The 25,306-nt window shown below is 33.4% G+C and overlaps 1 protein-coding gene across 4 annotated transcripts in view; it reads left to right on the forward strand.

The window, feature by feature from the left end:
* The window catches only part of ASCC3 (activating signal cointegrator 1 complex subunit 3), a 361,254-nt gene that overhangs the window by 221,396 nt on the left and 114,552 nt on the right, over window positions 1–25,306 (forward strand). For all 4 annotated transcript variants that reach the window (XM_032275177.1, XM_032275179.1, XM_032275178.1 and 1 more), the window contains exons 31-34: window positions 14,273–14,410; window positions 14,501–14,621; window positions 15,657–15,789; window positions 19,393–19,518. In XM_032275177.1, coding sequence (XP_032131068.1) covers window positions 14,273–14,410; window positions 14,501–14,621; window positions 15,657–15,789; window positions 19,393–19,518 — 518 coding nt within the window. The remainder of the gene's footprint in view (window positions 1–14,272; window positions 14,411–14,500; window positions 14,622–15,656; window positions 15,790–19,392; window positions 19,519–25,306) is intronic.

Raw genomic sequence — 25,306 nt, forward strand, 5'->3', positions numbered from 1 at the left:
TTTGGGATGTTTGCTCAGTGTATATAGACAGTATCCATTTAGCACATATGTGACTCAGATTAACTTCAAATGTGAACCTTATGTGCTCATACCAGGTACAGTACACTTCCACTGTTTCTTTTTATTATTATTTTAATGTATGAGACCTAAGGAATTGTAGATAGCTCAGACATTGTGTAGAATCGCTTCTTTGTTTTGTATTTTTTTAGTCGGCAGAAATCTTTATCAGCAAGGCTAGGTAGAAACTATAGAATATACTTTCATGGTTTCTGCTGTTGTAGATTTTCACTGCTAAAATATGACACCTAGAAAACATTTCATATATATATATATATATATAAAATGTTTATTATAAATTTATTATTGTATTTATTAGCATAAATATTTTTATAATTGCCTTTTTATTTTTTTCTTCAACTTTTATTTTAAGTTCTGGAGTACATAAGCAGGATATGCACGTTTGTTACGTAGGTATATTAGTTTGTTTTCATACTGCTATAAAGAACTACCCAAGACTGGGTAATTTATAAAGGAAAGAGATTTAATTGACTCAGAGGTCAGCATGTCTGGGGAGGTTTCAGGAAACTTACAGTCATGGTGGAAGGTGAAGGGGAAGCAAGATGCCTTCTTCACACGGTGGCAGGTAGGGAAAGTGCTGAGCAAAAGGGGAAGAGCCCCTTATAAAACCATAAGATATTGTGAGAACTCACTATCATGAGAACAGCATGGGGGAAATGACTTCTATGATTCAGTTACCTCCACCTGGTCTCTCCCTTGACATGTGGGGATTATAAGGATTACAATTTAAGATGAGATTTGGGTGGGGTCACAAAAGCCTAACCATATCTGTAGGTAAACATGTGCCATGATGGTTTGCTGCATAGATCAACCCATCGTCTAGGTATTAAGCCCAGCATCCATTAGCTATTCCTCCTGATACTGTTCTTCCCACCCTCCCCAATAGGCCCCAGTGCATGTTGTTCCCCTGTTATGTTTATGTGCTCTCATTGTTCAGATCCCACTTCTAAGTGAGGACATGGGGTGTTTGGTTTTCTGTTCCTGCATTAGTTTGCTGGGGATAACAGCTTCCAGCTCCATCTGTGCCCCTGTGGAGGATATGATGTCATTCATTTCTATGGCTGCATAGTATTCCATGGTATATATGTGCCACATTTTTCTTATCCAGCTGATCACTGATGGGCATTTGGGTTGATTCCATGTCTTTGCTATTGTGAATAGTGAACATACATGTGCACATATCTTTATAATAGAATGATTTATATTCCTTTGGATATATGCCCAGTAATGAGATTGCTAGGTGAGATGGTATTTCTGCCTCTAGATCCTTGAGGAATTGCCACATCGTCTTGCACAATGGTTGAACCAATTTACATTCCCACCAACAGTGTAAAAGTGTAACTTTTTTCCACAACCTTGCCTGCATTTATTGTTTCTGGACTTTTTAATAATTGCCATTTTTACTAATATGAGACGGTACCTCACTATGGTTTTGATTGGCATTTCTCTAATGATCAGTGATGTTGAGCTTTCCTTCATGTGTTCGTTGGCTGCATGAATGTCTTCTTTTGTGAAGTGTCTGTTCGTGTCCTTTGCCCACTTTTTAATGGGGTTGTTTTTTCTTGTAAATTTGTTTAAGTTCCTTGTAGACTCTGGAAATTAAATCTATTGGTTTTATTATTGTATTTATTAACATAAATATTTGTTATAAATGTATTGTTTATTTAAATGTAGTATTAAATAGGACAGCTAGAAATATGTCATTTCCAAACATTTTGTTTCACTACACATATCTCAAGAATAAGGCAACTATGCATTGTTTTACTGACTCTAAAAGCAATCACCTTTAAATAAAAATTTCAGAGTGTTTACAACTGATTACTATGTAAATTCAATGTGATTATACTGAAGCATACCGTAAAGCAGGTGTTTTAGTTGTTGAACCCCTAAATAATTAGCCCTAAATAATTAATAGGAAAACTTTTTAACATTTTAATCCTTGTTTGGGTTACTTTCCATAATATTCTGGGCTGGAAGCTTAGTGGTTGCTCCCATTCCTGCTCCTTTTACAGTGTTAAATTGGTATTCTGTGGCAAGACATGGGTACTTGGTTAAGACTCTAGTGTTGACAACCCGAGCATTCAGAGGAAGCACAGCAGCAGTTATCCTGGCAACTATGAAGCAATGTGTCTGACATAGAGCAGTGTTCAAATTATTCTGCTGTTGAATGACCTTAAGTCAAGAACTGTCTATAGATATTTGGGCTGGGGGTATGGAGAATAAAGAAAGCTAGGGTGAATCACAAGAGGCTAGAGAGAGCATATGACTAAGAAGAGTGTATGTGTTCTCATTTATTTCTTGGCAAAGGAAAAAGAGTTATTCCTCTATCTTCTTAATCCAGTAGGGTCTCAAAGTATTAGGAAGCAGAAAGACACCTTCAAATGTATCATTGATGTAAAATTATACTATATCAGGAAACCCCAAAAGAAATACCTTTTCATATTGTCATTAGTTTCAAATACTAATGACAAATACATGCTGCAGTAGTTTCAAATGTTTGTGGGTATATGCTGCCATGTGACCTGGATCTCTTGCTATATCTAGTCACCCTCTAGTTCTTTAGCAAGCCCTTCTCAATAATCTCTAGTCAGTCAATAGACTAGATATACAAATTTACAACCAACCAATGCTTTATTCAACAGTGAAGGATAGAGAGAGGAAAGAGAAACAGAATTAGTTAAAATATATTACTTAGAATATGTTGATGTATAAGACAGCAAGGGAAAAAGATTGGAGACCACTGTGTTTTTCTGCAGCTGACCAGGGAGTCAAACGGATATTTATGATTCATTTTCTCAACCATCCATCACCTGTACACTTCTACTTCAAGCAATCACTTACCTAATTGAGACTTTTTATCCAGTGGAGTAACCAAAAGCATACATTCCTGATAGACTGAAAATTGAAATTTTACATATGCTTAATATATAGGATTATAAAAATATTTAATTAATTTTTCAAATGGATACAGTAGTATAATATTTATTTAGGGTCTATCTAAATTTCTCTCCCCTTCTTATAAAACAATAGCCCAATTTCTTCCTCAGGATCAGTTTCCCAGACTATACGGCAACCACATTTAGTTTGTTCGTTCAAGAACCTGAGAGCCTCAAGTGGCCGTGTGTCTGTTTCACTTTCCAAGTAAACTGTTAATCCTTTGGAGAATAAGCCTCTAGCAAAGCTAGAGTTATAAGGAAGAGAAGCAAAAGTTTTCAAGTGGTTTTTTTTTAATCTATGATTTCAAAAGACATCCACACCTTGAATACTTTGGTTCCTGGAACCATATTGTGGCAGTAGAACAAATAGCATTGTTATGATTACTAGTTCTGAGGCTGCACGTCATCCTACAGGATACTATCACAACCTTCCCAGGCATTGTCTCCCAAATGCCATTCTGAGTCTTTAATCTATAAAACCAACTATTTCTATTAGTGAGAACATAGTAAGACCAGTGCATTCAATAGTATCATCCCATTGTCTTATCCTTTCCTTTATGAAGGATAGGATAAGTTCCTCAGTCAGATACATTAGTATACAGGGTATTGTCATGATGTATAAGGCATTCAGTAATTCTACCATTGAGGCTACTGAAAGAACCGTGTTTGATAGGAAAAGAGAATTAAAATCCAAAAAAGTGCCTGGGCTTACAAAAATGAATACATGTCTCCTCAGTGATAGAGACGATCCAGTATAATCTTCTCACCATCTGGTAACTGTCTGGTTCCAGGGGTGAGATACTTTATTATAGGCCCAATGTTTCCACTGGTGGCATATTAGGCACTGAGCAGTGGAAATAACTGGGTCTTCCTGAGGAAAAGGAAGTTTGAGTTTGACCCATGTATAATTTTCATCTCTTTTACTTTGGCCACTGAATACAAGAACCTATTGTATAAAACACTGTGGCCTGGGAAAGAGGCTATCTGATATCCTAAGAGGTGGTTATTTTGCCCACTTGATCATTACCAGCATTTTGTACAATACTCTTAACTTTTTGTCAAGCATCTTCATGAAATACAGATAATCTTTTATTCTGGGAGTATTCTAAGGGTTCATCCACCTAAAACTTCTGCTTTCCTTGTCCTCCAGTAATACTCTTGCCAAGCCTTCTTACCATCTGGCAAAATGTGAATCATCAACTTGCATCATCTCTATTTTCCAGTAAAATGACAGTGAAATACTCAGTTTACGATCAACAGCTTTTGTTGCAAGGTCACCTGGTATCACACAGTCAGGCACTCAGTCTTTCTCTTCCCACCTCTCCAAAATATCCATAAAAATAGAAATCCTCTGATTTAAAGCCATAGGCAGCCCTTGCCAGAATTTGTATTCATTTTTTTAAAAAAGAAGTTATATTTTGGGCATGTTAGTTTGCATATCCAAGACTTTCAAGTGGAAATTTCAAGGCAATTAGAAGTAAGAAGTTTGTAAAACCTACAGAGACTGTGAAATGAGCATGTGAACATGGAAGCATCAGCATGGAGGCAAACCTTAAACCCATGTGAGCACATGAGACTCTCAGGCAGAGTATGGAGAAACAGAGGGCAGGCCCTGAGAGATTCTCTTAGTGCAAGCTGAGATGGAAAATGAGGTACTGGCACAGGTCACTAAGAATGTGATGCCACTATGGTAAGACAGTGGCCTAAAACACTGTAGAAGAGAGGGTTCCGTAAACGAAGGAGTGCTTGGCTATATCAAATGTGAATGGAAGTTGAGTGGAGGAGAGCAGAGAAACACCCGTGGGATTTAGCACTTGAAGGTCCTGGATGAACTTGGCAGTCAGTGACATGTGAACAGAAACAATTTGGAATGGATTGAGGAGCAAATGACGGGGGCGAGGGGATGGAAATGGAAGCAAATAGCATACTCAACTTCTAGATGTTTTACTGTGTAATTTAATTAATGTTATAAATTAACATCTAGTAAATATGGTCTATCAGTTTTCACCCAATATTCTGCAGTCTGGTCCCATATGCGAGGATAACAGTGCTACTATCTGGATAGTTGACAACTAGCACTAGCAGATAAACGAACAGAGGGAAGGCCATTTCTTCTGGGTGAGTCTGTAGATTAAAAGCTTGGCATACTGAGCCCTGTGCAGTGGCTCACACCTATAATCACAGCACTTTGGGAGGCCAAGGCAGGTGGATCACTGAGGTCAGGAGTTCAAGACCAGCATGGCCAACATAGTGAAACTCCACCTCTACTAAAAAAAAATACAAATATTAGCTGAGTATGGTGGCATGTACCTGTAGTCCCAGCTACTCAGGATGCTGAGGCATGAAAATCATTTGAACCTGAGAGGCGGAGGTTGCAGTGAGCCAAGATCGCACCACTGTGTTCCAGCCTGGGCGACAGAGCGAGACTCCATCTAAAAAAAAAAAAAAAAAACTCAGAGTACTGCCCTTAGATGAAATTCCCCTCAACTCCTCTGTGTATCTTGCCAGTTAACAACAGGGCTGCCCCTTTCTTCCTCCACACTGCTAAATAGGATATAGGCAGCTAAAAGAATACAGCAAAGAGAACTTGCTATTCATTTTTGTCCTTACAAGTAGAGATGAATTAGGATTCTGCAAGGCCTTTTGCCATAAATGTTTTAAGTTGTACTCCAAAGTCTACAATATCACCCAAAGGTAGGTGGGGGAAAACATCTGAAGCAGGAAAGGTAAGAGCTTTCTGACATGAGCAAACCATGGAAGGAATCCAGGTGGAGGTAACATGAAAATTAGAAGCGTATGGGAGATAAGAGCTCCCTGGAACAAGGAACAGCAGTATAGTTAACTCTTGTTAATTCAAATTAATTGACTAGAAGACTCTTCTAAAGTATACAGAACATTATTTTTGGGATGTGCCTATTATAATTTTGCACAGTGCTTCAGAGTGAATTTATGAGAACTCTAATGCAGGTGCATACAAAGAACACTTTCATGAAGAATAAGATGGATAGCGTTTTCACATGTTTAATACTAAAGCATGTTTTTAGATGCTAGAGCAGCTTATCATTTTAAGCTAAACATAATCCACCTAATCTAATTACAAGTAAAATATTAGTAGACTTACAGAGATGAACTATAGCTTTGCTTTATTCAAAATCATCCCAAGTTCAGATTTGGTGGGGATTCTACTAATGACATTTTACTATAGTTTTCTTCAATTTATTTGCCTGTTAATTCACCATATAGATAGATATTGGCCTCTTCTTATAGGTAAGAAGTTAGTACTAGATGTTGAAGATGGATTTTGAAATTGTTTTAAATCAGAAATTAAGTTGAATTTAATGCAGGGTAACCACATCATTTCTAACTCAATGGACCTGTTTTTTTATAGAACTAAAATAAATTTGGCTCATTGTACAAAATTCCCACTCCAGATGCTTTCTGTTTTGGTCAAACCTCACACCTCTAAATGACTGACCAGTAAATAAACTATTAAGCTGAGAATACTAAATGTCAAACAGATATTATCTAAAGATTCACTGAGCATTGGATGTTTGAACCCAGTTGGGCCTTGTGAAATATTTCTGCAATTTAGAGTAGCTATTCAGTATCCTTGAGTTACGTGATAGGAAACTGTTCTATTTTATTTTGCCTTAGTTGGTAGCATGTATATCCTATTGAAGAAGTAGGCAAAATATATCAATTATTACTAAGCGTAATAGTAGTTTACTTTTACTAAACTAAGTATTAAGTGATATATTTATATAGAGTTCTTTAGAATTCAGTAAAAGTTTATATTATCACATTTTATCATGAATTCTCAAAGAGTAGTTTTTATTATCCGCATCTTACAGATGTAAAAACTGAAATTTAAAAGGATTAAGTGATTGTCCAGATAGCACAAGCAAGCAAGTGGCAGCTTAGGAACTCAAAACAGGGTAGCTAACCTAGAGTCTGTGCTATTTTACTGTGCCTTACAGTAATTGGAATCATTGACAACAGTATTAAACAGATAAGATGGAAAAGTCATGGTGGGTGTAGGGGGAATTCGATGGAGACAAAAGTGCAATAAAAATAAAGAAAAATCAGTAGCTGAGCTGGGCACGGTGGCTCACACCTGTAATCCCAGCACTTTGGGAGGCCAAGGTGGGTGGATCACATGATGTGAGAATTTTGAGACAAGCCTGGCCCGGTGTGGTGGCGCATACCAGTATCCCCAGCTACTTGGGAGCTGAGGGAGGAGAATCACCTGAGTCCAGGAGGCAGAGGTTGCAGTGAGTCAAGATCATGCCACTGCACTCCAGCCTGGGTGACAGAGTGAGACTCCATCTCGAAAATTTTATTTAATAAATGAAAGAAAAAAAAAAAAGAAAAATCAGAGGCTGAAATACCAAACGAGAGCAGCCAACAAGAGCTGTGCCATTCTCAATCATGAGGTAGTTGATAACGATAGTATTTTAGTTTAGAAAAAATAATTTTAGATGTGTTTCATTTTTAGGCATAGAAGCAGAAATACTCAAATAATAAAGAAAAAATAGATTTATAAATCATCTGGATAGAGTTTTCCAGCTATAAGTTGAATATGTTACTCATTATTTCAAATCTTACTTGTTTTCTGCATATAGTCAAAAACAATGGGGCTCAGCCTTAAGCCTGATTAATAATATTATTACTTTCAGCAGTTAACTGAATACCTCTCTTATTCATGTAGTGATTAGAGGGTGGCATTGTGCTTGAGAGCATGGACTGGAGCCAGGCTTCTTTGTCAATACTGACTGCCTGGTGCAAGCTATGTGGCCTTCGTAGGATTACTCTCTGAGCACCATCTCTTCAACTGTAAAAGAGAATAATAAGAAACCCATCCTCATAGGAATGTTGTGAGGATTACATGTGTTAATACATTTAAAATACTGAAATATAGTTAAATGTTCAATAAATGTTACTGTTATTACTGTGATAATATAGCAATGTGAAATTATACCTTATAAGCAAGTTATTTTCTTGAGAGCTATTGTCAAATTTGATCTTAAATTTATACCTTTTTGCCTGTGATCCTTCACAAATTTAATTAATTTAATATCATAATTACCCATTTAACAATATACCAGTTTAGAAAGCTTTATAATGTCCCTTTCATTACCTTTATCTGCATTTTTAAAGTTTTTCAATATATGGAAATGCTAAGTGTGAGTTAGAATCAGAATTCTTCGACGATGGAAATAAACATAAAAGTTATATTCAGAAATAAATATGAAGTACTTACACTGGGATATTCTACCAAAAGCATGGTAAATTAAATTAAAAATGTTAATCAGAAAAAATATTTAATATCTTACCCTGCAACTCAGTTTTGATACTGCTTTTATTAAGAATTAGGCCAAGTGCAAGGGGCATAAATAGGCATTTTCAAAAGAGGACATACAAATGGCCAAGGAGTATATGAAAAAATGCTCAACATCACTAATCATCATAAAAATGCAAACTAAAACCACAATGGAATATTATTTTACCCCAGTCAGAATAGCTATTATCATCTGTGAGGATGAAGAGGAAAGGGAACTCTTACACACTATTGGTGGGAATGTAAATTAGAACAACCTCTATGGAAAATAGTCTGGAGATTTCTCAGAAAAACTAAAAAAAACTACCATTCCATTTAGCAATGTTACTACTAGGTGTCTACTCAAAGGAAAAAAAATCAGTCTATCAAAAAGATACCTGCACTTATATATTTATTTCAGCACTATTCACAATAACAAAGATATGGAATCACCCTAAGTATCCATCAATAAATGATTGAAATCATCCTGAGAATCCATCAATAATGATTGGATAAAGAAAATGTATATATATAATGGAATACTGTTCAGGCATAAAAAAGAATAAAGTCATGTCTTTTGCAGAAGCATGGATGGAACTATAGGTCGTTATCTTAAGTGAAATAAGCCAGACACAGAAAGCCAAATATTACATGTTCTCACTCACAAGTGAGTACTAAAAAATGTATACATATGACTATGCACCCACAAAAAATAAAAATAAAAATAAATTTAATGTATACAAATAGATGTAGAGAGGGGAATAATACATAATGGAGACTTGGAAGGGTGAGAGTGGTAGATGGAGGGAGGTTGATGATGAGAAATTACTTAATAATTACTTAATGGGTACAATGTACATAATGCAGGTAATGGGTACCCTAAAAGCCCTGACTTGACCACTACACAGTCTAGACATGTAATAAGATTCTGCTTGTACCCACCACCTCAAAAAAATTTTTAAGACAAATGTGAGCATGCTTTCTTAAGGAAAAAAAAAAAAAAGGACAGAAAAAAAGAATTAGGCCAATATAAAAAGCAAACATTGAAAATAGTATTGTGTTTATTTGGCAGACATAGCAAAGATTTAGCTGTTATTATTTGCATTTCGTTTGTACATTTAATTCCTATTTCACTTATATATTTATTTCACATGTAATTTAATCACATATAAATATATTTCTATGTTAAGACTATGATAAATCATTTTGAGGTATGGTTGTCTTTGAGCTTCAGAAAGAGCAAGGGAGTATAAATTTTGGGAGTATTGATAAAGTTTATAAACTATTCTTTTTAATTCTTTTATTTCTTGAGTTATTTTTTTATTAGTGTATTAATAGAATGATCTAAAGTGTTTTATTGTTAGCTTCTCTTCCTTTAATGTATGGGGTTTATCATATAGAGTTGTATTATAAGAAATTAATGTTTGAACGTTTGGTGATTATAAAAAAAAATTTTAATTTCATTTAACATCTGTACCAGATATGATATATTTAATTATTTTTATTTAAAAGAATCTTTGTAACTTTTATGATTCTTCTGTGGTGTCTCTTTTATTGGGCATTTTAGACAATTGATAAGCATTATTCAGTGGCATATGGTCTGAGTCTGACATGCTTTGAAAAGAGTACAGAGTTCTGATAATGAGGATTCTGTGAAAATGAGAAAACCAGCACAACAGATATGCTTTGAGAAAGTATGGGTTTTTAGCATCTTGAAACAATATATCACACTCAAAAGGACAGAATTGGGCTGCACAATCTGTTAGCTCATTCTTGTCCAATCTGGTCTCCTCCTTTCTTTTGGAGCCAATGTTGTCATCAGCTCACTGAATTATATTCTGACTGGAATGCATTTCAGGCACAGAGTAATGTATCTACTTAAATGGAATCTATCTTTCTACAAAAGCTTTTTGAGTATAATAAATATAAAATGGAAAAAAAAATCTATTAAGTTAAAGTAAATGGTTCAACAGTTTACATATGTGCCTCCTCCCCCCAACCTTAAAAAAAGATCACTACCTAGAAGAACATAGCTCTGTTTTTCTTTTATGTATAATATTGAATAATTTTTTTTAACAATCAGGTAGTCAGACATATTTCAAAGGCTGTTTATTGGAAAGATACCTATACATTACAACAAATATTTGTTGAACAAAAATGAGCTATGGTAGTAAAACTTCCTCTATTAGTGTTTAAATTATCATGGTTTTTAAAAATTCTATAGCAGCCCTTCTTAACAAGAATTAAGCCTTAATGTACTAAGGCATCTATTTTATGTATAAAATAAACCTGTCTCCTCTCCATCTAGAATAGTACTAGCTATCATTGGGAAAATTGAGAAGATGGTAACCCAAGTATTTTTTATAGGGCTTAATTCTCTCGTGGATCCAGGGCTAAGAAAATACACTCTTTAGTATTCAAAATCTCTGGGTCTTTCAATTTGAAATATACTGGATTGTTTAAATGAATTGAGTGTTATATTAGGACTATATTACTTTATATAAAGGATTAAATGTGAAAATCTTTGTAAAGTGATAAACACAGTGCCTGACATATTTTAAGTGCTCAACAGATTATATCTACTATCATGTTTTAAACTTTCATTGTCCTAAGTTCCTGAAAACTTTTGCTTATCTTATGATGTTTTGATCAAGATGAAACTTATTTTTAAGTACAGTAACAAAGATGTATTTAATCCAAAAAAATTACATTTTCAAATTTGTACAGGCTACCCTAGTAGTATTTTGTACTTAATGATCAACAGCTATAAATTTTGCTTTTTTATGATGTTCAAATAATTTGGAATTCAGCCAGAGAAACCACGTAATAAATGAAGTTTTTTTGTGTATGTAATTGTCTTCATGAGGATTTTAAGTCTTTGCCAGTTCAGATAAAGCAAACAGTGTTCTTTACTGCATTGATTTAAGTGAATGTGGGGGCTAGGAGATTGAGAAAGAGTTAGCCTTCCCTGATGCAAAAGGAAGGATATTAATGCCTCACCAGACTTTTCACCAGAGGAATCTTTAGCCTTCCTGTGGCAAATGGTACATTACAGTTTGGGTATGATTGGCATTGCCATGGGACACCAGAAATTACACAAGTTATATATATTTATATGAGTTATAAAACTGAAAAAAATCTCTCAAACTAATTATAGAAGCAAGGACATAAGTGAATTCGTTCCTTTTAGTGTAAATTGAAGATATTTTTTAGTGTGAACTATTGAACAAAAAATGGGTAATAAGTTGTCACTTGAGAATAACTAACATGTAGTTTATGAGACAAGACAAGCACCTTTCTTTATAACATACAATTGTAACCAGCTTACATATCCTGTGCTAATTTTAAGGTAAAGTGGATTCTTATTAATATATTTCCATATTCCTGCTTAACAGTTCATAAAGTAAATAATACAAGAATATTAGGTGGCCAAACAGAATGAACTATTTATACATTGCATTCAGTTCAGTGAAAGTTGAAAAATAATATTTCTTATGTGTATGTCATTAAATATCACCTAGTTTATGCAGTGCTTTTTTGATACATTAGTAATTATTATAAAGCTAAAGTTTATTGTCCTATTTTATGGATTATTGTAAGTGTAAAATAGCTTGCTTCCACATTTAAAAAACTTAGAAAATTTTTCTGACTAATGAAAATAAAATGAACAAGAATGAAAGCAGTTGGAATGTTTCATTATATGGATATTTTGGTTATACATTTTTACTAAACTACAGCAGTAGCAACAGTTTTTCAAGCTGGGGATTTTGTGATATATTTATTGACTTATGCATAGACAAGATATTTACTGTATTGCAGGCATACTTATATACATTAGAGGTTGTTAATAGAAGAAAAAAGGAAGTAAGAGCTGAAGAAAATGTCACTTTTTCATACTTCTATCTCAGGCATATAAAAATTATACATTTACTATTTTCAAGTAACTTCACTGTTGCTTACTGCTGGAATGTGGTAGTGAAGCTTTAGAGATGTATCCTTCTTTTCAGTGCTCATGTCTTCTCAAATCACTTGGCCTTTACATTATTCTCCTCATGTAGTTTCCCATAAAGAACTTCCTTATGCTGCATCTTATGTTATCCTCTGCTTCAAGCATAGAGAACTATCTGAGACAAGGAAACTGGGCTTTCTTTTTTGTCTTCATCTGTTTTGTGTGTGTGTGTGAGACAGAATCTAGCTCTGCTGCCCAAGCTGGAATGCACTGGCATGATCTAAGTTCACTGTAACCTCTACATTCCGGGTTCAAGTGATTCTCCTGTCTCAGCCTCCTGAGTAGCTGGGGTTATAGGCATGCACCACCATGTCCAGCTAATTTTTGTATTTTTAGTAGAGATGAGGTTTCTCCATGTTGGCCAGGCTGGTCTCAATCTCCTGACCTCAGACCTCAAGTGATCCACCTGCCTTGGCCTCCAAAAGTGCTGGGATTTGAGCCACCACACCCAACCAGAACTGGGCTTTCTATTTAGTTCTTTACAAGAAATTTTGTAAGAAAATAAGATTTGCTCTTTCTTCCCGTAAAATTTACGTTACTTTAAGTATTTTCCATGTAGAATACAAAGTGCTAGAATATTCAGAGAGCATTTATAAAATATGAATTTCAAAAACCATTCAGACATATGACAATTTAGTGAGCTAAACTGAAGCTGGAAATGTTTAAAAATGTAAAAATTATGAATATAATAAATGTAGCATTTAAAATAAGTGAGATAAGGAATTACTTAACCTATATTGCTAGAACAATTGGTTATTTAGGAAAAAAAACTTAGATTTCTACTGTATTTTCTATATGAAAATAAATTACAAGATAGTTATTTAAATTTTAAAAAACTGTAACAGAAGTTGAAGAAATAGGGAAATCTATATTATATGTATATATTTTAGGAAAAGTTTTCTAAGCAACAAAACATAAGGTACCAATTTATAAATTTAAGTCTATAAAGTTAAAGCACAAATAAAATGAAATGCAAATAAAAAATATTTATAGCACATTATGGACAATGGATTAGTACCTTTAATATATATTTTTTAAATAAGCCAATAAGAAAAAAAAAGACTATTATATCCACTTAAAAAATGAAAAGACAAACTAGAAAACAGCCAGTAAATATAAAAAAGTGTCTATCTGTACTATTGATCAAAGATAAGAAGTAAACAAAAATATGCCAGTTTAATTTTTTAAATAGTGTTCAGAGTGTTGAGAACATAGTAACATTGACACTCTAATATATTTATAGTTGTGTGCCTCTCTGAAAAACAATTTTTGAATAGTTGTTTACTTAAAATATTTTGAATAGTTGATTACTTAAAACATTCATATCCTTTTATTATTACTAAATTTACATAGGAGAATAATAGTATTTTCTATTATAGAGTTTTAGGGAAGATTAAGTGCACATGTAAGATTACTGTTATTATTTCAAATTTACAGTTATAGAAATGGGCTTGGAGAGGTTATGTGACTTTTTCAGGGTCACTAAGTTCTGTAAGAAAGCATAAATTGAAACAATTTCTATCTAAAAGGCTTATGGCTGACTTTTTTTTCACTATTTTTTGGTCGTATTTTCAAAATTTTTGTCGCTGAACTTCAAAAACAGTATTTTTTATAACAAGAGATGAACAAAGGCACTGAAATATTACATCCTTTTTAATGGTTGTACTCATGAAAGGATATATGGTTTATGTACAGATTTTTTCTCTTGATTCATAAAAATAAGACTGATAATATTTAAACTTTAGTGTGTTTGGAGTACATATTCTCACCAAGTAGATATTCTTTTTAGTTAATTAAACTTTAATCATAACAGTAGATGGGACATATATTTTTATGTCCATATAGTAACATAAAAAACAAAATAATATAGCCTTAATATGAAATTTTTAACGTTAATACATCTACATATTGTAATTGTATTTTTATTTGCAGATGGAGAACATCATTGCAACAGTAAGAGATTCCAACCTCAAGTTGACACTTGCTTTTGGAATAGGAATGCATCATGCTGGACTACATGAGAGGGACCGAAAAACAGTAGAGGAACTATTTGTAAACTGCAAAGTTCAGGTACTTTTCTTTCTCCAGTGAACACATATTTAAATGTAAGTTAAAAGTTTTATTTTCCTTAGATGTAAGATATTTTATTTTGCTTTTTAGGTTCTTATTGCTACAAGCACATTAGCCTGGGGTGTAAACTTTCCAGCTCATTTAGTAATTATTAAGGGAACAGAATACTATGACGGAAAAACAAGACGTTACGTGGATTTTCCCATTACAGGTAATTTTCTTAAATTCACAGAAACACATGAAACTCTATTTCAGCCTTAGTAAATTTGAATTTGAATAATTAAAAATTAGAATTTCTACAAATTAAACTTTTAAAAATTGGTCACCTTTAAACAGATGATAAGTAATTATAGACTTTTTGTTTCCAGTTAAAATATTATACAAAATATTGCTGCGTTATTTACTTTTACTTACACAAAAGTAAGTAAATAATAAGTAACTTAAAGTACTTGTTATTAAACCAACCAAAGTTGGTTTTATAAACAGGTAAAAGTACTTCTCAGTGGCTATTAGTGAAATTCCTTAGTAAGTTATGACTAAGTATTACTTTGCTTAATTTTAAATGTATTTTACTAGAAATGATACCTCATGGGATTTCTAGAACCAAAGTATTTGTTGCTACAACTTATGCATGAAGAGTCTATTACGATATTTTAAAACATACTGAAAGCATTTTCAGTGGGTTCGAAAAGGGAAATACACTCAATGTATATTTTCACTAAATGAATACATGTAAAAGCTATATTATTTATAAATCATTGGTTATATCAGCGATTTATGTAGGCTAAAAGAAGGAAATCTTATATAGGGGAGTAGGGAAGACAAGGTCTAAATTGGTTCATTATTCATGGGGAAAATAATCAAATGACTCTGCTGAAAAGACTTTTCTTTGTATGTTTTATTTTTTACTTTTTCTAATTTAATTAAAATAGTAATATCTATTAAACAACATTTTAAAGCATTCTGCTAAAGGGAATTTTGATCTTTCTTACATTTATAAATGTTAAGAGAGACCCTTTGGGGACTCAGTTTTCCATCATAGTTACTTGCTTATTTAATTATCAATTTTCTGAGTGAATTATACTAATTTAGGGAACTCACTATAGTAGTAGCCATCAAGATAGCAAACATATTATTAAAATATTCTGTTTCTTTTGTTATTTGGTTGATTATAGAAGCATGCCATAATTAGTAAATATACCTTGTGCTATATGCTACATTTATCTCTTTGTTCTCTCTTTTAAAGATGTCCTCCAGATGATGGGCCGTGCTGGGAGGCCACAGTTTGATGACCAAGGCAAAGCTGTAATTCTGGTTCATGACATAAAGAAAGACTTTTATAAAAAATTTCTTTATGAACCTTTCCCAGTAGAATCAAGGTAAATCTTATTTAAATAGATTTATTTCATCACAAGTTGGTATTTTCTGGTTGTATTTTATTATATAAAATCAGTAAAAGTGATAGCTTAAAAGATTGCTACTATAATGTGAAACAATATAATCAACACCTTATGACAATATTCAATTATAATTTAAATGTTAAATAAAGAACTTTTTTAAAATAAGCAGCATAGTATAGTGTTCAATCACTTTGACTATCAAGCCAGGTGACCTGGGTTAAAATCTGAGCCCTACCATTTACTTGCTTGATCTTGAGCAAGTTATTTAACTCCTCAGTGCCTTATTATACCTATTGTAAAATAGAGATGGTAGCAAGACCAGCTATCTCATAGAGTATTAATAATGATCAAATGCATAGTGCTTAGAACTGTGTCTGTCATATAGTAAACATTTAATAAAGTATTAGCTTGGTGACAGTTTTCATAGTACAGTTGTACAGTTAATAAATAAATATATCCAAAATAAGGGAGCATGTAATTAATGATTTAGGCTGCTGACTTATTTGAGAATTATCCTATACCTCTTTTGAAACCCAGTAACTACTACTCCTTTTACAAAGTCTTCTCTCGTATTCCCAGCTGAAAATAACCTTTCTTCTCTCAGATTTATATAGTTTTCGCTTATAAACACTTATCACTTTCTACCTTTTATGATAGTCCTTTTCTGTATGTTAGATCTCCTTTACCATATTCTAACTGCATTAAGGACAAAACATTTGATTTATCCTATATATAGTTATTGGTTCTTTTTATTCTTTTATAAATGCTAATAATGTTAATTTTAAAATCTTAGAAAGTCAGCCAGGCATAGTGGCTTACACCTGTAATCCTAGCACTTTGGGAGGCTGAGGCAGAATTTGCTGGAGGCCAGGAGTTTGAGACCAGCCTGGGTAACATAGATAGAGCCTGTTTCTACAAAACAATAAAAATTAAAAAAAAATTAGCCAGGCATGGTCTTTCGTGCATGTGGTCCTGAGGTGGCAGGAGGATCGGTTGAGCCCAGGAGTTTGAGGTACAGTGTGCCATGACACCACTGCACTCCAATTTGAGCAACAGGGTGAGACCCTATCTCCAGAAAAACAAAAGAGAAAAAAAAAAAAAAAATGAGTAGTCCAAGTACCAATTTCAAGAATTTAGAAAAAAATAGCAAATTGAACTCTAAAAAAGAAAAAGAAAGATAAGTGTAAGAATTAATAAACTGAAAATAAACATAACTAGAGAAAAATCAACAACACTAAAAGTTGGTTCTTTTAAAAGATGAATAAAACTAATAAATTTTTAGTCTAAATATCAGGAATGAAAAAATACCATAGACAAATAATAATACAATATTAACAACCTAATGCATATCATATTTAAGATTTACATCAAATAGTAAAATTTCTTCTAAAAATTACTAAAACTGACCCAAAAAAAAGATAGAAAATCTAGTCTCTCATCTATTAAAGCAATTGAATCTGAAATTCAAAGTATTTTAGAAAGAAGTCTTCTGACCCAGATGCTTCATTAGTCATTTCTTCACAATATTTAAGGGTGAAATAGCATCAATCTTACACAATCTTCTTCTAGTAGTAGAAAGGGAAGAATACTTGCCAACTTGTTTTATGAGAACAGAACAACTTGGATACCAAAACCTGATAAGAAATTTACAAAGAAGGGAATATAACAAACCTCTTTCATTAATATCGATGTAGAAATCCTAAACAAACAATAATTAATCAAATCAAGCAATGTATAAAAGATAATATATTACTACCACATGCAGTTTATTCTATAAATGCAAAGATGATTATTTGAAAAATGAATTCACCACATGAACAAAAATGAGAAAAATTATAGAATCATTTCAATAGATTTTTAAAAATTGATGAAATTCCATACCTATTTATAATAAAAACTGTTAGCAAGCAGGAGTAGAAGGGAATGTTCTTAATCTGATAAAGGGTATCTACAAAAAATCTATATCAAGCATGATAATTTATGAGAGGATATTGAAAGCTTTCCCTTTGAGATAGGGAATGATATAGGGATTTTGCTCCCACTTCTTCCAGTTAGAATTAAGCTACAGACCCAAACTACTGCAATAAGATAACAAAAAGAAAGTACAAATATTCTTTTGAGAAAGAAGTGACTAGAAAAGCACAACAGGAGGGCGTCTGGGACACTGGCTATGCCTGACGTTGATGTTGATTACACAATTGTGTTCACATTGTGAGAATCGAGTTGTACCTATAGAATTTATGTAATCTTCTCCTTGTATATATACTTCAGCAAAAAGTTAACGAAATTGTTTTGTACCTTGATATGACCATTATTAATGTTTTATATCTAACATAGTATTTCATAGTTTATTCATTTCTCCATTAATGTGCACTTAGAGAATTTCCAGTTTTCTCCTTGTGTATAATGTTGCAGTGAAAGGTTTTGTTCCCTATTCTCACATGTAAATGTTTCTCTAACAGGTCATAATGAAAAAGTGAAATTGCTGGTTCATAGTGATTATTCAGACAGATACTACAAATTTGATCTGAAAATTGAGTATACCAATTTATAGGTTGCTACTGGTGACTTGAGAGTAACATAACTTTTTTTTTTAAATTCGCTTATTATGGCCATTTTATCATGTCCTTTGCAAAAATTATTTTTAAAACCTGCGTATTTTTTCGTGAATTATAGTTTTACTTAGTTTTTTCTTTTGTCAGACATTGTTAAATTTTTTACACGTCATGTAAGAAATTAAACTGAACATTTTGTTATACCAGTCTTTCAACATATCTGATTACCTTTTATGCTCTACAACACCTAATACATAATGTCTTATATGACTAGGGACTTTAATAGTTACAAATTAATGAAGGGAATATATTTGCTCACTTATGTACTTTAAATAGCATCTCTTTCATGTCAACTCTCCTTTAATCTGCATCAGTACTTACTCCATACTTACTCCAGTAAGTACCTGTGATCTTCCTTCCTCTGCAAGATATCTCTTCTGTTGCCTGCTTTTACCCCACCTATCCTGGCTGTCATCAACTCCTGAAAGTCACTAACTTTCTTTTTGTCAGCTTGTATTTATTTTTCATCTAGCAATTTATTTCCCAAAAATGATTGATAGTGGTGTCATCTATTGAGTACATACCATGTGACAGGCACTAGTGATTGCTTTCAACAAATTAGTACTACTGTTATCTTACTTAATCTGGAAGAATATCATTACAGTACTTTTATGACATTCTCTCTGACAGCCCACTTTTTATTCATGTTTAAATGAAAAATATACTTCTTTGAAAGAAAATGAGAACACATGTATGTGCTGGTGAATAATACGGGTTTACCTGAGTTCATGATACTAAGTGATTTATAGACTCATGGTTAAAGTAGATTGAAACCAAATTCCCACTAAATAATTTGGAATGAGTTATTTACAAAATATACAAAATTATATACTAAATATTTAAGTTGTATAAAACAAATTTGTTTTTATCTTAGAACATAAAATCTGAATCTTGATGATGTGAGATAAATTTAACCATTTTTAGTTTAATGATCATATATGTTTCCCATGTCTTGTTCACTGTATAGTTTATTAGGAGTGCTCTCTGACCACTTAAATGCAGAGATTGCTGGGGGTACAATTACATCTAAGCAAGATGCAATGGATTATATCACCTGGACTTACTTTTTCCGACGTCTTATCATGAATCCCAGGTAAGTGCAAGGGCAGTTATATATATACCTTTCTCTTTTGCCCTGAAAAAAAGATGCATTTGAAAGTAATAAACTCCAAATTAAGGTACATACAAAAAAGGTAGAGCTTTGGAGTTTATATCTAGGTATATGAATTTGTCTGGAGAATCGGATGATATCTCTGATATCACAGTATATTAGAATTTCAGTAGTTATATGCATTTGTTACTTAACCTATTCTGAGTACCTTAGGCCATCCTGAGGAGTTTGCTCTGTAGCTGAGACATGAGATGCCTGAAATCATTAAGAAATATGCTAAAATATATAGTGACTGACGTAGATGCAGTTAGAATTCAGAAAAGAGTGAGGCTTGTGAAGTTGTAGGTGGAAAAAAAATTGTGGCACATTTATAAAGGTTAATAAGAATATTGCAAGAGAAAATAAAATTGAGGCATGATAGAGTATCACTCCAGACAATGTGTTAGATCTTAATTTGGCACTTACTATTTGTCAGATAGTAAACTAAACACTGGGATGTGGAAATGAGTACATGACTCCCTGTGTTCTAACAGCTGATCTTTAGTGTGGGAAAAACACATATAAGTCATTACAATGAAAATTATAAATGCTCTAATAGAATGATATTTAAGCCAATGAGAGTGACAGTTTCACAGAAAACGTGACGCTTCATCCAAATCTTGAATCAGGAACACGAGTAGAAAAGGCAGAAGACACTTCAGGCAGAATAATATTATATGGGCAAAAATCCTCAGGGCTTTAAAAGGTCGTAAGTATTTAGAGAATATAAAAAAGTTTAATGTAGCCAGAACCTAAGAAGGGAAACAAGATTGTCTTGACTAGAAAGTGGGCCAAGAATCAGAGGCTACAAGGCCTGTATGCTGTGCTAAGGAGTTTATATCTGATCCTGAGGCTATGGTGAGCTATTGGAAGTTTTTAAACATGTATTAACATTACCAAATGCGGTTTTGTTTTGTTTAAATATTTATTGTACTATAGTAGGAAGTGAACTGGGAAGGAAAGACCATTACAGCAGGAAGACCAGTTAGGAAGCTATTGAATAATAGGGAATAGATTATGAGGATTTTAATAGACGCAGAGTAAATGCAGGAAGGGTCAATTTTAAGGGACATTCCAGATGTAAGTAAAAGAAAATATTAAACCATTGTAAAGTCTTAGAGAAGTCATGATGAAAATGTTTTTACTAAATCTTACCTGCTAATATCTTAAGAAGTTTTTATTCAGCCAGCATTTTCACTTACTTAGAAAGGAGTTTGAGTATATGGTGATATTTTGCCCAGTTCCATCTACCATTAGGGTGTCTGGATTAGATACTAAATATTATTTGAGAACATGGCTGCAAAATTAGTGATATAGCCATCCAGAACTGCAGAATTACCACAGGAAAGACACACATTACAGGATTAGAATTGTGGAATAGACTTTACATTTATTCTAGCCCAATCTTCTTGTTTGATATTGAAGATATGGAAGCTGGAAGCTTAAAGTCACTTGTTCTAGGTCCCATTACTACTCCTTGATAAAGCCAGATCTTTCGAAGTCAAGTTTTCTGACTCATAATCTACAGCTGTTTACATATATGCATGTGGGTAGATGGGAGTTGGTATGCAACTGTAGATATATTTATCATTTCTGTAACATAAGAATCAAGGCATTTAATGTGACAGAAAAGAGCTTTGGACTTGGAATCATCACATTGATTCTTGTTTCCTCAATCTCTTTCACTAATGGTGTGAGTCTGAGTCACTTTACCTCTCTGAGCTAGACATTCTTCATCTGGAAAGTAATAAATAGCCTCCCTCCGTCACTGGGTCATATTGAGAATTAAATAAATGAATTGAAGCCATTCTAATTCTGTATTAATTATAAATAACATAATGTAGATTTGTGAGCTGTTGTCTTGGACTCTCGATCAGTTGCTTTACTGATCTGTACCATCCTAAAGAGTATAGTTTAGAGACTAAGAAACTTGTCATTTTATTCAGTTTGCCCAATTAGCACATTCTCTGAGGCTAGTTTAGTTCTTTAGCAAATTGAAGTTCTTTACTGAATCCACACATACATTGCCCTTTGTGTATTCTTCTTTTTAAAATTTTTTAAATTGTTGAACTTTCTATTTTAAAATGATTTCAAGATGAAAAAAATGCAAAAAAAAGTAGAACAAAAAAGCACTGTGTACCCTTCACCCAGCTTCCCCATATTAACAACTTACATGACCATATATAATTATCAAAATCAGGAAATTAACATTTGCACAATACTACAGGCTTTATTCAGATTTCATCAATTGATCCACTAATGTCCCTTTTCTGTCCAAGATCAAGTTTAGTACCCTGCATTGCATTTAGTTGCCCTGTCTAGTTCACTCCAGTCTGTGATATTTTCTCAGTCTTCCTTTGTCTGTCATAAGCTTGACATTTTTGAAGAGAACTGGCCAGTTATTTTGTACAGTGTCCTTCAATTTGGCTTTTGCTGGTTTCCTCATCACTCTATTCAAATTATGTCCATTCAGCAAGAATATCACAGAAGTGATATTATGTTCTTCTCAGGACATAATATTAAAAAATTCTTCTCTGCAGGTCCTATCTATATTTAAAATATCACCTTTTATGTGAAAGACCCTAAAATATGTGGCTATAATCTGCTCTCTGTCAAGTTACAGTTTTATTTCTTCAGCCTTCTGAATGTTGCCACATGGACTTCCCACCATCATTTCACTTTAACATGTCCAAAACTGAATTAATCATACAACTATCAAAATCTTTACTCTTTCTTACTTTTGTTAATATTATCACTGCATCTGTTTACTTTGACTTAAAATTTGCTTTTCAATCTTCCCTTTCCTTTGCTTCTCAATCTTCCCTTTCCTTTGCTTCCGTAGTTCTCTAACTGCTTAACCTGTTTTTAGTCTGTCTTTCAATTTTGCCTACTTTATAAATTGTCAGATAGTATTGATCAGAAATTAAATATATTATAAAGGAGGTGGGAACTAGATGAGGTTTAGTTAGTAGATATAGAATGCAGTAAATCTTCAAATTAAGATAATGAGTTATAAACTGTTTAGGATTTACATTTTTTTCAACCATGAGAGTGCAATGAGCCAGGAGCACAGTTGGAGACATCGGTCAGAACAGGGGTCCCACAGTCAGGGAGCTCGGTAGGTAGGACTCCCAATTGCTCTGGTTGCAAACTGCCTTCTATTTTATAATATTATGGTGAGAAAACCCACATGAAACTGTAATAAATAGTAGGAATGAAAGACAGAATAGGAAGCTTGGGAAGACTTATCACAGTAGACATGAGATGAAACCTTGAGAGGGTTATAAATTTTAAAAATTATAGTGAGCCTCTGATCCAGGGAACTCCTTGGGTATTAGCAATTTAAGATGTCTCCTGCTCCCATATGGTTGTAGTCAATGTAGTCCATGTAAATAAATAAGTATTCTTTAGTTCACACCTCTTTACCTGTAGGAAATTTGAGGACTAAATGTCAAAAGGGTAAATTGTCTTCATGCATTGACTAAAAGCTCTTAGTAGTTGTGGCAGCTTTCCTTCCCATCTTGCTGCCCCGAAGAGAGGATTGAGTATCTCCCCCCACCACCACCAAAGGGACAAATGTAGATGGAAGGAATTACTAACCGACACCACCTACGTAAGAGGTCCTTCTCACTTTTGTGCTTTTGCTGTCACTCTTCTTCTTGCCTGCAGTACCCTCCTTAGCCCTTATAGCCTGCCAAGTCTTAACAGCCTTAAGAGTCCAGTCAATATTGATAAATGTAGCTTCAATTGATTTTCAGAAGTAATAGTTTATCCACTCTTGACCATTCATATTTTATATGCTAGTTCCTTCAGTAGCCACCTATACATATGTTGAGATACCTGGCTGGGCTGTCATTGTTATTCTGACATACAATCCTATACCCAAGCTGTTGCCATGTAAGTTCATAAATCCAGAATAGATACACCAATAATTTGTTTTTCGGAAAAAGCTATGATTAGTAACTATTAGTTTCTGATGGACAGTAGTAGTAACGTAAGTAATGACTTCTAGCCTCAAAAATAATAAAATTTCCCTAAAATTATAAAGTATAAGCATTTAAAAATTAATTATTTTATTTCTAAATTCTGTAAACATTTATTGAGGACCTACTATGTTCCAGGCACCACTCTAGCCACTTTGAGATGTATTAGTAAGCCAAACAAAAACTTTTGGTGTCCTGTCACTCATGTTCTTTCAGCAGAGACAGTAATTTTAAATATTATTAAAAGGTAATAGATGTTTAAAAGGAAAACAGGATAAGGAAGATTGAGAGAGCCAGGAGGTGGCCTGGGGAAGATGGGAGATTACAATACTGTATTAAAAAGAAAGTGAGGGTGGGCCTTATTAAGAGTGCTGATATTTCAGCCAAAACTTGAAAGAGGTAAGAAAGTTGACCACATTCTAGAGATTAACATTTCAGGCCAAGGGAACAAGAGAAGTTCGAAGGCAGATGTGCCTGGTGTATTCAGGAGACAAGGAGAAGACATGGCTGAAGTAGAATAAGTGAAAGGAGGAAAATAGCAGGAGATGAGATTGGATATGTGGAGGGCCAGTGGTGATACAGGTCATGGGCAGTCTTAGAAACTATGGTAAGAATTTTGACTTTCATTCTCGATGAAACAGGAACCATTGCAGGGTTTGGAACAGGGGACAGACCAGATCTATTTATGCCATTAGTCAGGTCAACGATAGTGATAAATACCGTAAATGATTTAAACTTCCCTTTTGTAAAACAGAAATTCTCAGATTCATTTTTTTAATCAATTCAAACATGATTGATATAGAAAAGTTGAAAATTAAGGATTGAAAGAAAGTGGAAAGGAGAATGATAACAAAGAGAAAGCAGCAGCTGCAGAGTTAAAATACAAAACCAAATTTGAGGCAAAAAAATACCAAGGACAAAGAAGAATGGATTATATTGGTAACAAACACAATCATTAGAAAGTTGTAGTAGTCTACAGATGTTTAGATAACTAAAAATAACATCACATATGTAAAGCAAAAATGGATAGAAATTCAATTAAAATTACAGCCCAACTAATTAGTCACGTTGAAAGACTTTAATACATCAAAAAGATAAGTATTTCATAAAAAAGAGGATTTGAATAATAATATCCTTGAATTTGTGTCTATAGTATCTTTGTACATATTCCCCTAGCAAAATATCAGTACTTACAAACGCTAATGGAAAATTTGTTTTGAAAAATTTACCCTGAAGTAGACCACAAAGAACATCTCAACTTATTACAAATGTAGAGGTCATAAGGCTGCATTCTCCTTGTATAATATAATAAAACCAGAAATAAAAATAAAAGTGATGGCAAGAAAAAAATAAACTGCTTGGGATTATAAAACTTTTATTCTAGTGAAAGACGAAATCAAAACAAAAGGTATAGACTAGGATTATACAAAAATAAAAATTAATAACAATGAATTTAAATCAAAGCACAATTTTTTTATTATTGCATTTTAAAAAGGTTTGGGGGTACATGTGAAGAACATGCAGGATTGTTGCATAGGTACACACATGGCAGTGTGATTTGCTGCCTTCTTCCCATCACCTATATCTGGCATTTCTCCCCATGCTATCTCTCCCCAGCTCCCCACCCCCCACTGTCCCTCCCCTATTTTCCCCCAACAGACCCCAGTGTGTGATGCAACCCTCCCTGTGTCCATGTGTTCTCATTGTTCAACACCCACCTATGAGTGAGAACATGTGGTGATTGATTT

This window comes from Sapajus apella, unplaced genomic scaffold (assembly GCF_009761245.1).
Source record: "Sapajus apella isolate SASKATOON/1434 unplaced genomic scaffold, GSC_monkey_1.0 scaffold6, whole genome shotgun sequence".
In the NCBI taxonomy this organism is placed as follows: domain Eukaryota; kingdom Metazoa; phylum Chordata; class Mammalia; order Primates; family Cebidae; genus Sapajus; species Sapajus apella.